Here is a 14789-nt window from a genome sequence, read left to right on the forward strand (position 1 = left end):
CATATAATTACATTGTTTCTTTGTACTTTTTAACATAAATAGTTGTTTTTGCGTGAACATCCATGTAGGTGTAGTCTTGTGTGTTCATTTTGGGGTCTGATACATACAGTATATAAAGATGCATAATAGTTTTGAGAGCTTTTTCCACGTACCCTTTTTAGTCTGCTAATCAATGGCAGGATGTGCCTTTAGTCAACCAAAAACTTCTACTCTAATAAACATTACTCTAGCAGGGTAGTTCCAGTAAACATGTTTCAGTACAGTAACATTAAAAAGCATGAGCTACAACAAATGATTAGCCTTATTTAACCTATTAGTCTTGAAAGTTACTTTTTCTTCCCTCTACAGCTCAGATCTTACCATGTCCGTGCTGTATTACATAAAAAATAGCAGAATAGCTTCCCACCATTTCAACAAAAATACGCACAAGATAAATATTGTTTTTATATGTGTTTATTGTACATAATGTTAATGAATGAAATGTGAAATGTGGGACCTGCCTCTCAAATCTGCAAAACAAATTTACCTAAGGATACTAATAAAGCAACCTAACTAATCAACATTGTTCTATCATAAATGATCACGGTAGATTTACAGACAAGCTTTAGTCATGATAATGTCTATTTTGTCTATAAGTTGTTGTATGCCCTGACTGAGTGCTGTGGCATTGCAAAATTTTAAATAAATGTACTTTTAATGTAATGTAATGTAATATATATGAATGTATGGTATTCTGTCTCTTCCATACGTTCATTCTGTTGGCATTAAGCACATATCAAGCAGTGATAAACCTATGACGATGACCTGAAACCTAGAGCTGCTGCTGTGTGAGATTGGAGCCCCGCCCACAACATTCCTTCAGTGTAATTTGACGTTGTTGACAGTTATAATAATCAATCAGTGACAGAAGTTTACTCCAAATGATCAGGTTATGTTATTTTTTCAATAATTTTTACACTAGTCTGTTTGAGATGTACCGGTGCAGTGTAATGACAAGGGAATTTTGAAGAGTCCAAACAGTGATTAAGGATAAATAAAAATCCTTGTTACATGGCGTGTGTTTTTGTTGCCACTGTGGGCTAAGTCTGGCAGCAGGCAGTGAGATTTTCACACTTATTACCATCTGTTGTCTCCAATGGGAACACAAGACTCCAAAACAGGTCTTGTTGGTGCACATGAAAACTGAGCCATGATTTTGTGTTCCCCACAAACAAACCGGAGCTGTCATTGTTTGGTGCCACTTCACCACACCCACTCCACAGAGCTTTCCTCCTTATATGGGCGGAAGTTCCTGTCTCCGTCTCACAAACCTGTGGAACATGACCAGTGGCAGTGATGCAGTCGGACCAGTTTCTGTCACCTGTTCTTCATTGTTTGCTTCTGAGAATGTCCTCTCAATAACAGGCCCAAGTGCATGTGTCTGAAAGCAGATGGATTACCAAAAGGGCAGGATATGTATTGAGTAGTTATGCAAAATTTATCTTGTTTTTCTAGCACATTCTTCTTCACGGGTAATTTATAACATTTCATATTTAAATAATAGTTGCACAGTGTGTCTGCCCTATATCTGCCTTGTAAAGTTAACAGACAAATGTTTGCCTGGGATCCAGAATAAACATGTCTTCAATATTTTACGGCGATGTGGGTCACTAGTTATATCTCTCTGAGTTCATATGGGTGTGATTGACAGGTGGATTAGTAGGGCTGGGCGATATGGGTCAAAAAATATATCTCGATATATTTTGCTATATCTCGATATACGATATATATCTCGATATATGTTCAAGAAAAAATAACCCCCTAAAACTGAAAACTGCAAAAACAAATCTGCCAAATTCCACAAGGTCCTTTTTTTAAATTGAAGTGTAAGAGGTCGACAGTTCATATAAGAACATTTAAGATTACAAAAAACCCTAATTACATAAATAATAATTTAACTGTAAAATAAAAGAAATAATACATATTTTCTTCTTTTCATTCATAAATAAAACAACTCAACACAAGTTCATCTTTGCATTAACTGTTATCTAGACCATAATCATAACCATGAGCTCATTTAGCAGAAGAAGCTCAGGATGTTCCTTATTTCAATAGATCCATGTTCCTATCCAGCAGTAAGGAGCACTGAGGTTTAATCCCACAATCCACTGCAGATCAAATCAAACGTTTCCAAACACTATTGTACAAGTGACACTGCAGCAGATTATTAATTAAAATATTCTGCATAAATAAACTTTACATTGCTAAACTTTACAATATATAAAGCATAACGACTCTAGAGCCGCATCAGCCCGTTAGCGATAATAATGTGTTTAATGCAGTTTTGCGCACGTGTGTTTACATTTTACAGAAACGAAACTTAAGCGCATGGCTCATTTGCATAAACGGCGCACTTCTCGTGCAGCTCAGCTCGTTTAGCTTCTTTCGGGCTAAAGGACGCGACTCGGTGGAATATGAGGATGTGCTGCTGATGGTTTTGTCTGTAAATGGTGGAAAAGGTTCGTGGTGCTTTAAGTTTTTCACTGGCACCAACTTTCGGAGTTCACGGCGACAGTGAGGAGTGAATGAGACACGAGCGAACAAAATCAGGGAGGCTGGGGCGCGCGGAGAGAAGGTAAACAAGCGAAGCGGCGAAATCAGAATTGAATATAAGCATTATATCGATATATACGATATGTCAGAATTCATATATCTCGATATATTTAAAATATCGATATATCGCCCACCCCTATGGATTAGCCAATCAGGAGCGCGCATGGTTAGTCCGTATCAAAACAAATATGGCTGATTTTCACGAAAGAAGAAAAAAATAAAGAGAAATCTGATTTTGTTCAAAATGATGGGTGACCTATGACCTCCTTCCAATGAAGTACACCAATCTGATTACACAAACAAGCAGGTTTTTGATCCTCCATTTGGAAAGATACCAGTATCTTTAAATAAAAATAACTCATCTATACTCATCTCTATCATAATTTATCTTGCTAACAGAACAACAACCCAAGGACTGACATGACTAATAAGATAAAGCATGATGAGAACTAATATCTAACCTTAGGGCACACTTTTTATGACAGTTTAATCCCAAAATGCCAGTCCTTGATTTACTTCAGTAGATCAGTATTTCTTCCTCTGCTGCGTTGGTTGCAGCTAGGCCAGTTTCCAGTTCTGTCAAGACCTGTTCTTTTTGAAGATTATTTTCTGTACTCTGCCTTTGTTTTTTGGCACTGCCGGCATCTCCATAGTAACAGCTAAAGAGTGGCATGCTGGGTAACTCAAAAGACATTGCTATATCCAGTGGTCCTCTAGAATCCACTCCAAATACCAAAATCACAGAACTTAGAATATTAAATGGAAAATGAGTGTCCACTTCATGTCACTCTGGTGCTGTGGCAGAAGGGAGAGTTTGAAAGGAAGAGTGCGGGGATTTAGAGCAGTGGAGTGAGACAAGAGGAAGAGGGGGTTAACATGCCTGCGCACTCACTGTTATCTCCCAGACGCCCTTGTTACCATAAGCCAGCGTTGAATGGGCAGAATTAGTGGTTAGTTGTCAGGAGCTGAAAGGATCGGCGTGAGTCAGCTGCTTTACTGCTCCACCGGCATTTATGGATCACAGACCAATAATTTAAAGAGTTAAATGTGTTCTGTGTAACTTTTCTGGTGAGGGGTCCGCCACCTGCTTGTTATTGTTTTGCGTGGAATGTCCCACAGTCTGACTCTAGCATTATTTACATCTTACATTTATTCAGTTCCAGGTATTTTTATTGCTAAAAAATAACATGAAAAACATGTATTCTTAGTGTGACAGGGGCCCCATCTCCAAACATTTGTGGCCATACCAGCTTGTCAAAGCCTGATCTCATCAAACCTCTAAGATAAGCAGGACCGGGCCTGGTTAGTACTTGGATGGGAGACCACTGGGAATACCAGGCACCACAGTGGGGTGCTAATGTCATTGTGTAATTAGGAAGTGTGTGAGTGTTGGTGGTGGTTAGGCCAGTTGAGCAGAGTGGCAGCCCTGCTTCCATCAGTCTGCCCCAGGGCAGCTATGGCTACAGTAGTTTATTACACCATGAGGAGTAAATGGATGAGCCACTGTAAAGCACTTTGGATGTCTTGAAAGGCGCTATGTAAATCCAGTGATTAAATAAATGAATAAATTAATTTTAAAAAGCTCTGTCCTGTAACTTCACCAGCTTTGCCATGGAGATTGTAAGATTAATGTCATAGTCTGGAACATGTCAGGCAACTAGAAACCTTTCCAGGTATCATACTAGTCTTGTGTGAGGGGGGCAAGTCATTAGCACAGATTGGCGGTCTGTCACTCAGTAGGGCAGCTGCTACAGTAGTAGTAGTAATAGTAGTCCATTGTGGGAAAGGATGTGGTGATGATTAATGCACTATAAAGCATAATTTATTGTAAATAAAAGCCAGATTGAATATATTATTATTGTTATCATTACTGTAATCTTGTTTTCTCTTGTTCTCTTTTCCTGCATTACTTCACTGCAGTATGACAAATTGAACCAAGAGAAATAAATGCAGATTCTCTGTGCATGTTGATTGTAAGATTGTGGCCAATGTAATTGCAAATCTGTGGAATGTATTTTTCCTAATCTGCTCTGCTATCTGTCATTATAATGTACCTATTTCTGTCATTGTTTCCTTTCATAGTCCTCCTCCCCTGCCTCCCCTTGACCACTTTTTATTCTGCACCACACTGCTGTTAATCTGAGTGAGATTAAAGACTTCCAGTGCAGCCTGGTTTGTTATCTTTGTCTTGTGTCAGGCTTGTGTGCAGCCAAACACCATACGACAGCAGAGACTTGTCACATTCATGCTCAGTGGGACATGGCAGCTCTTCAGTGAGGAGCAAAAACACTGAGATGACAGTGAGTTTACTTCACAGCCCCTGCCAATGGTTTAGAAAGGAACAAGAGGACCAAATTATACTTTTAGGCAATATTTGTCATGAAACATGAGAAATCCTCATTTTAGATAATGAAAACTTTGGCAGGCCTTCACCTCATATTAAAATAGTCTTTAGCCTTGAGTTAGTGGCGCAATCACAAGATGATAAAACAGGGCTATGTTTAAAACTAATTATCCACAATTAAAATGCAAAAACAACATTGCACTTTTTAAGGCTTGATTTCCAAACCTGCAGAAATGTTAGACATATAAAATATGGAATGAAAAGATCCACTAACTTTTCTGGTGATGAGTCTGCCACCATATGCGCTCCATGGAGCTATAATTGCTTTGCCTGGAATGTTCCATAGCATAGCTTTAATTTAATCTGTTTTAGAGTTTATAAAATTTCACAAGTATTATTACTCAAAAATACCTCGAAAAACATGCTTTCTGACTTTGCTTCTCCTAAAATCTGACTTGTAACTTGGCCTAGTGGCATCAGCTGCTTGTTTCCATGGAGACAAGGATATATGTTTAATGCAATATTGTGGAATATTCCTGATGACATTAGGGAATAACAGTTACTTGCAGGATACATAGCACTATTTGATCCATTTTGTAACAGGTCACTGCGTTTGCCGAGCAAATCAGTCTTTTAATCATTACTGGTATCAATATAATATCGGGTAAGGCTGGATCGACTGTTCATGTTGCTTTTTCTTTTTCCTGTTTCACTATTTCATGTGTCATCCTGCAATGTTTATTTGTCTGTTGGATTCTTCTAACTCCTTGGCAATGCTCTGAGCCCAGTCTGTGTTTTATGGTGACCCATCCTCTGGGCAGTCGTATGTTGCCATGCAATCTGCCTGAGACATTTGTCCAAAACTTTGTAACTTTTGTAACTATATCAGGATGGTGCTATTGATACTTTGCCGCTGATGTCGTCAACATTCTCTGGGGATGTGATGCAAACTGTAGGCTCTGCTCTGTCTGTATGAGCTGATTTGTGCTATTAAACACTCTTCCTCTCAAACAAGCTTACTAGCATTATCCATCAGTTTTTTGGTTAGTCATTTGTTCTTATTTATATTAATTAAACATCTGTGTTGTCTAAATCCATTTTGTAATTTTTCTTGAGTTTTTAGATTATCTTAAATCTTTTCTGGCAGTGTGTGCATTGTTTCAACATGGTAACTCGAGATACATGCAGAACATCCCCAGTGTGATGTCACTGCAAAGTATCAATAATACTGAAAAAAATGTAAGGTCATCTGCTTTCCAGTCCTATATGAAATACTTTTCCACTAAGATAAATTGATTAATTTCACACATATACAGCTCCAGTCTTTGTCTCTATCACTGATATCAGCTCCTGTCAGTTTCATCAGACTTACTCCAGGATCGCAGCCAAAAGCCATTTAATTATAGCCTTTCTGCGAGGACTACACATTGTTTTGACTGACATTTGGAGCTGAGTGATTGTATAAGTGCGGATGAGTCAGACTTGCTGCTGGCGGGTAAGGTGAGTGTGTTAAACCCCTGGAGTGGGACATTTGATTAGAAATGTGCTTTGAGACGATAACTGAATCTGCATCTTTTTCTGCAACCAGGGACACTTTATTTTTAGCCTCCAAACTGCTGTACACTCCCAGCTGTGGTCATTTAAGGTGCTATGTGAAATATAATGCTCTTATCTAAACTGAAGTGGAAGAAAATGAGGAGATATTATGTCCGTCTAATACAAGCTGTGGGCAATTTTAATCACACATTAACGACTCCGATGAAACCTGGAGTACCAGGCCAGCAATTTGTTTCACTAATTTACAGTCTCAGCCAGTCAGACGTGTGTCCCAGTTGTAAAGCTCTATAATTTTACAACAAGGAACCACTGAAAATTAGACATTTCCAACAAGGTACGTGAACTTATATTTGAACTGAACTGTCAGCCTTGTATCCAGTCTGTTGTCTACTCAGCACTGTTACAGATGGCAGAGTTTACACAGCCAGACAAAAATGATAACACTATCCTCACTGTTGTTCTGAGCATGGCATGATATTGAAAATTTGTGCCACAGTCATCATGGCCAAAATAATTGTGATTAAAGGTCCAGTATTACGCAAAATTGATTCTTGTGAGCTTTTAATCATGTTGCTACCTCCTCAAACTCATACCCGGAGCTGTGTTTTGTTTCATTCACACACACATGTTTGAGTAACCACTTATTATTAGTCTGTCTACATATTCAAAGCTCAAAATGCTCTGATTCAATTTGTGATGTCATGTAGTGATTGTTTTCAAGTTGACAGGCACCTTGGCACCTTTTAGTTCAGTAGTGATGGGCAGTTCCAGGACTGAAACTATGCACATGATTCTAGTCAAGGTTTATGGCATTTAAAAACACAGTGGAGCACTTCAGGTATTACCACATAGCATCACAAGGTGGAACAAAGTGTTTTGTTGTTGTTGTTGTTGTTTTGTTTTTTTGGAGAGAAGAACACAGCCTAAATATGCAGAATTTTGTGTTAAACATGTGTGAATGAAACAAAACACAACTCCAGTTATGATTTTGATGAAGAAACAACATTATAACATAGATTAGAAAATAGTGTAATATGGGCCCTTTAAGTTTTGCAGATACATTTCTTTTTTTAGGGTTCCCACAGTCATGGAAATCCTGGAAAAGTCATGAAAATTGAAAATGGCATTTTGTAAATTCAATGAAAGTTTTGGAAAAGTCATGGAATTTTAGTGTCTTTTTCACACAACTACAGCGTTCTGTTAAGTTATCATTAGGCTGTTATGATTATTTCCGAACGTATGTGCCTTTTGTTTAAAAGAGAAGACAATAAATGCACTGACAGAATTTGAATGTTAAAAAAACTATAATACCAAACCATGAGGTGAGTGGAAAGAGTTAACATTTCATATTTAGCCCTAAAAGTCTGCTCAATTCCACACATGTAGGGTGCCGTAAAGTCATGGAAAATTCACTTTAGGTCATGAAAAAGTCATGGAAAAGGATTTTGTCAGTGAAAAGGAGTGGGAACCCTGTTTTTGCTGCACAGTCTGATGGTGATGGTAATGGTGATGATATTTGTTGACAATACCACAACCATTTATTGTCATGTTTTTAACCATGATTAACGATATTTTACTCCATCCTTCACCTTTGCAAACTCTTTCTGCCTTAACTCTCTTCTGACTTGTTGCAGCAGCACAGAGTTCAGAACATACTCCAGACTATGCATTCAGAAGGAGGCACTTATCGTCAAAGGTGATGCAATGTGACGTTTACTCTGAATAGTTTTTCTCAAGGTGTTTTCTCACCTCAGTCGGGCTCTGGGTCTCACAGTAACAGTAGCAGTGCTGACATTTATATCTGAATTTTATATTTTGAAGTGACAGAGATTGGGGGAAAGTTGAAAGGCCCTGTACTTGATTTTGTCCCTGATGTATTTGAGCTAAATTGGTCTTGCTTCAGTGCAGATATTGTTAGAGACTCTTGAGGTCAAAATATGTCCACCGTGTGCTGTCTTTGTCTAATTAGAAAGCAGTTTATTTTCTGTTAATCAGGAAGGTTAGTATGCCAGTTGTTACCATTACGACAAAACTCTGTTCTCTGAGGGTTGTGAAATGTGCTTATAAACTCACTTATAAAAATTAGGATGCTCAGAATGCATGAGGTAAGTGAGGAACAACTTTGGACCACTGCACACACAGCAAAAAATTTTTATCTAGAAAAGTTAAGATGACTTGAATTAAGAAAGTTTTATCATGATTTGAGTAAATTTCACTTGACAAGTAAAACTGTCTACCAATGCAACAAAACTTTTTACAATTAAAATATGAAAATACATCTTGCTATACTTCAGATAAGAAAAGCAACAACTCTTTGCACTTAAACTAAGAAACAGAATCTAATGTTGCTTAAATTAAGAAAAACACACTTATTCCATTGGTAGATTTTACTTGTCTAAAAGAATCTATTTCAAATAAGTAAGTCTTTATTTATATAGCACATTTCACAGACATTTTTGTCACAAAGACGCTTTACAGAGCATTACATTCAGCATTATTCATTCACTCTATACCTGGTGATGGTAAGTTTCTGTTGTAGCCACAGCTGCCCTGGGGCAGACTGACAGGAGCGCAGCTGCCATGCCAATTGGCGCCAATGGTCCCTCCGACCACCACCATCACTCACGCACACACCACTTTCATACTAAGCAATAGAGTCTTAATCTTAAATAAAGTAAAATGGTCTTAATTTAAGTCATTTTACCTAGATATTGTTTTTTGCAGTGCACAGTTTAAAATGAACTAGGTCCAGTGCTTTTAATCCATCTCTGTACTTTGATCCATTTTTTTTTTTTTTTTACAATTTTTTATTTAGTGAAGCACCCACCAGATCTAGTTGCTTGAATCCTGATCCTCTCCAGTTGAAGTGTGTGCCCCTGCACAGTGCTCAGACTCGTCCGTGGGCACACACTGTTGTGTTTGTCTGTCACTGCTGAGGGCACTTCAGCTGCTAGTGCCACATTGTAATGAAGGAAATACTCCATTGTTCTTTAGCTGTTCTGATATAACCTTCCTGACCTGACAACAACTCCAGAAACACAGGGGAAGTACTTAAAGGTCCTGTGTTACACTAGATGGATTTTTGTGAGCTTTAAGTCATGTTATAATGTTGAAGAGTTGTGTTTTGTTTCAGTTGTTTGAGTAATCCTTTATTCTCTCCAAATCTCCAAAGCTTAAAATACTCTGTTCCACCTTGTGATGTTATGAAGTAGTATTTTTTTTAATATATCTTCTACCTTTTGTTCAGTACAGATTGACAGTTCCAGGGCTGAAATTATATGAAGTTTAAAAACACAGTGGAGCAACAGTGGAGGGAAATGGGATAAACCACAACTTTATATTTAACTATGTAACTTTTCGGATGGGGTCAGCTACTTGGTTGTCTCTATGGAGATGTCATTGCTTTGCCAGGAGTGTTCCATATTATGACATTAAACTTATACTAAGTTTTATTTATACAGTTATGGGTATTGTATTGCTTTTAAAAACATTGTGAAACATGAATTCATACTGTGAGTGGGGTCAAGTCACCAACCTGCCTGACCTGTAACTTGGTATCACCTGATTGTCTCCATGGAGATAGATAAGTCTTAGTATGGGACATTCCAGGGAAAACAATAAAATATGAATGGAGAAAAGCAGGTGACAAACCCTCCAGAAAGTTTAGAGCATCTTTAAAGTAAAAATATCCAATTATATCATTTTTGCACTGTTTTCCGAGCAACTGATATTTTTATATTTTTACTTGTACATATACATTTATATAGTTATGCCTTATTTGACACATGTCTCTTAATATTTTTGCTACTTATTTAGAATGTATTTTTACCATTTATATGTTATCTTTGTTAGTGTATTGTGATGTGTGAGCTACTGTGTCCAAATAATTTCCCTTGTGGATGAACAAAGTTTGCAGAAAAGTTTAAGTCCATATTGTGCTAATAAAGTACTACTTTTTCCTCAGTACTTTTACAGAGTACCCATAGGAGAAGTTTCAGGTTGCAGTGTTTGTGAATAGCAGAATATAAATAGAATCTCTTCATATGGCTTTTGTAAACATAATAACTTAATTTGGGAGCTGTAATGAGCTTACACCTGTCTGCTCCGCTCAGAGCACAACACACTAAACTAAATAGTGTTTGAGTGTGCAGAAAAGGCCAATCAGGAGCCTCCTAAATGTCTCCCCTAATCTCCTCTTCTCCTCTCTCTGCACCTGTCACTTTTCAAAACTCCTCCACCTCTTCATTTGTGTGAGAGCATCTCTGGTGGAGTCATTAGGAGACCATTACTGCTGCGTCATGCTGAGCTGTGAGCCAGCGTGCGCGCTCCGATGTAAATCTGACAGTCAATTACACAGAAACGTATGTGTCTAACTATACAAAGTTTTATCGGTTTAGTATTATTGTAATATTCACATCACAAGAACAAAATGTAGTAGAGTGTTTTGGTCCTTGACTCGATTCTGCAATTGACTGTGTCAGTATTTAGTGTCACTTTTATGTTGTAAATTTGATATTTTGTTTGTTAAAATCCAGTTGGTTGCTAGGTTACAATACTGCATTTCATTGATATATTCAGGAATTTATTTTTTAAATTTAGGAATAAAACATCAACAAGATCTGAATGCTGTAAAATAAAAGCATTTGTAACAAAGCTAACCAGGCTGTGTTGTTTTCTCATTTACAAAACCATAATGTTTTATTTTACATTATTAAAAGATAATACATTTAATCTGGTATAATACATTTAATCTGGTCTGGCAAAGAAATCTGTAACAAATGTGTTTATTTTTTGATCATCTTTAATTTATGATTTAATTTTAATGTTATTATTAAAACTAATTACAGTTTTTAATATTAAGGTTCACGCACACACACATCCACATACACACATACACACATATACACTTACACATATACACGCACACGCACACATACACACATATTCACACACACCTATACACACACATACACACACACACACCCACACGCACACACACACACACACATACACATACACACACACACCCCCCACACACACACACACACACACACACACACACACACACACACACACACACACACACACATACACATACACACACACACACACCCACACCACACACACACACACAACACACACACACATACACATACACATACACACACACACACCCCCACACACACACACGCACACGCACACACACACACACAAACACATAAACACACATTCCATAATCTGAACTTTGCTTCTTCCCACTTCCTTTTACTGCCAAATATTAATCTACAAAGAATTTTATCATGATTTGATTAAACTTGTTTTGAATTGCACAACTTAACTATGTTTGTGTGTCAAACTTATAGCAGGAGCCTGATAATATTAGTATTCTCCTGCTATTGTGGTGACTGGCCTTGGGTCTATTTTTGGCATATGATAGCAGAGCTGAAAAAGCCAGGCTGTGGTGCTATTCATTATTCCCTGAGCACTAAACAAAGGCCCTGGTACACTTAGTACTACCTCTGCCTGCCTATCTGCATGTACTAAAATAATACTCACTCAATGATGTAAATAGGATTGTGTGGAGTTCACTATTCCTCTGCGGATTCCTCTGCCCACTGTGGTTGGTCTGCCTGAGAGCTGGTTGACCTGGTTTTATTATTCTAGTTTTTTCTCAAGGGTCTATTAAAAAGCCTTTTGTATTAGCTGTTCACAACCATGCTTCCCTTTGATTTAGCTGTATTCAGTTTTCCTCAGGAGAGGGAGGTAAAAGTATTCTCAAAAAATGTATACACAGGCTGTTGATTGCCACTTATTTACATTTTAGTCATTATTAACCACTAATGCAATGCTGACAGTGTTATGAATGTTGCTTTGAATATATGCAAAATTCAAGTATCAAATTCATTATAAAAATGCTGCAAAAAGAGCTGATTAAGAATTAGCGCTTATTCTGTTGTAAACTTCCTAATAAGAATAAGGGTATAAGGTGATATTTCTGCACTTTTTGGAGGGGTAATTACAGGTTGTTTTTGTGGAGATGTTATTTAATCTTCAAACGTTCCACAGAATGGCACAAAACTTTGCAATTTCACTGAAGACGAGCAGGTGAAAACGCAAAAACTTTTGGTACGCAAACACAAAATTTTTTGGTAGTTTATACTATACTAGATTTTTTCAGGCAAAGCAATATCCACCAGAAAACACACGTAGTACACCTCTTAAAATACAGGTTTAACACATTTCTGCTGGATTGATTTATGGAATACTGAAAGCCATAACTCTGCAGACCTGTACAACATGTCAGTAGCTATAATGCTCATACTGAAGAACTGGTTTACGTCAGTAGATGAAGAGTGTGGGTCTGTTTGTCTTTATTTAGGCCACGTGTAACTGATGAACAAAGTTGTCCATTCCCATTTCCCACATGTTGATTTGGGGGACAGTGGCCAACGTTGCCATGGTGACAGTGTAACCTGGTCTGTCTCTGAGGGTCTGAGACTTGGTCCTCATTGTCTTCAAGCAAAAGAGAGACACAGAAATGGGGACGCAGTGGCACAGAGGAATGTGTGACTAACTACAAACACAACAAAAATGTGTTAGTAGTTTTGTCAGCAAATACACTAAAGGAAATAGCAATAATACTGTAATATAAGCTGCCGTAAAATACATTCATACATAAACATACAGCTTTATGATAAATCAATCACTGGTAAGAGTTAAGTTCTAGAAACAACCATTCTTCAATTGGAGAGATCAGTCTTAATTGATCTATTTCTAACTCCAAGACAACATCAAGATTTGTGAATGCATTTTTAATCAAATAAAGGTTGGATTATGCTGACTGAAGGATTCTAGATAGAGAATATATTAATAGAATATATGTGCATAAAGTGCATTATTGATAATATTCAGATTGTTTTATTTAGTAATGCTGCCTTCTTTGTTATAAAGGGTCTTTGTATAGGAATGTTTAAGTCCATATAGTTAACAATTACATTTATCAAAATACAAGATTACAGGATTACTTTAATAGTTGACTAGTACGATTATTCCTATTAATCGTTGCAGCTCTTCCTATTTACAGTACATTGGGATTCACACTATAGTGAATCCAGGCTTGAGAAGTGCTTTTGAGTCTCTGGCCCTTCACTCTTGTCCATGGCTGTCTGTCATTGCTGTGTTTATCTTTGAAGCCCTCCCCTCCCCATCTCCTCCTCCTCCTCCTCACTCTGACTGTTCTGCTGTGTGTTGATGTTCACAGTGGGGCGCCTCAAATGTTTCTCAAACATGTCCCAGGATGGACCAATTCCTCTCTCCTCCCTCAGTGACAGACACATGGCACCCTCCAACTTACACAGAGCTATGTCAACTTATTTGTCAACCCACTCAGTTTTTTTCATGTATTATGATCTAATGATGGTAAACCCAAAAAGAAAACATGGTAAATATTTTTTAATGTAGACTGTATATCAATGGACATAGCAAACCTCCAAGCCGCTGCGTTCCAAATAGGAAGTGAACATGCACATGATTCCGGTGCTAATTTACTTTACTACTGTACTGAAAAAAAAGTCACCCCCCTCTCTCTCTGTAACACCTGCAGGCTCCTCATTTTGGTCTTAAAATGTTCATACAAATATGCTGATCCGGGTTTTTTGTTTTTTTTTTGCTGTTTTGTCTGTAAATCAGTTCCTATCCCTAATATGGAACTCGGCTCCAAATTCAACCATAACCACAGGCCTCAGTGAGCCTCATCTGACTGGAGCCAAACGCCATGGGTGACGTCACACTCCCTTATTCCACTTCTTTTTACCACCTACAGTCCGTGGGTATTGAGAACATTTTGACTACATTGACAGATAATTTCTTGGATATGTATCCTCAATCATGTGTGTGTGCTGAACTAACTAAATTAATGAATTAATTTCTTATTTGAGTGATTTATTGTCTTTTTGTGTTCACTGCAGGGGCCCAGTTCGTTGGAGGAGTCCCTTCCTCAGCAGCCGAGGGGACGCCACAGTTTTGTCCAAGAACACTTCCAGGCCCAGTACAGGTGAGTTACACACACACACACACACACACACACACACTGTCAATGTCACTGAGATACTGAGCAAAGAAGAGCTGCAGCTAACAACTATTACAGTAGTCGACTAGTCAGCAATACTTTTTTATTCTTATAGTACTTTTTAAATTTGTTAAGTTATCAGCCAAATAAATGTTGACTTATGGAGACTGAAGGCTTCTAAATAATGAATATTTACGAACAAAGTGTGTTATTGATGAAGATCAGAAT

The 14789-nt window shown here is 37.7% G+C and overlaps 1 protein-coding gene across 1 annotated transcript in view; it reads left to right on the forward strand.

The window, feature by feature from the left end:
* The window catches only part of usp43a (ubiquitin specific peptidase 43a), a 91459-nt gene that overhangs the window by 27656 nt on the left and 49014 nt on the right, over positions 1-14789 (forward strand). Inside the window, exon 3 of the mRNA XM_055158595.1 lies at positions 14461-14546. Within this exon, the coding sequence (XP_055014570.1) occupies positions 14461-14546 (86 nt within the window). The remainder of the gene's footprint in view (positions 1-14460; positions 14547-14789) is intronic.

The sequence above is a fragment of the Boleophthalmus pectinirostris genome, unplaced genomic scaffold, assembly GCF_026225935.1.
Source record: "Boleophthalmus pectinirostris isolate CB_2022bp ecotype Guang Dong unplaced genomic scaffold, ASM2622593v1 HiC_scaffold_22, whole genome shotgun sequence".
Lineage (NCBI taxonomy): Eukaryota > Metazoa > Chordata > Actinopteri > Gobiiformes > Gobiidae > Boleophthalmus > Boleophthalmus pectinirostris.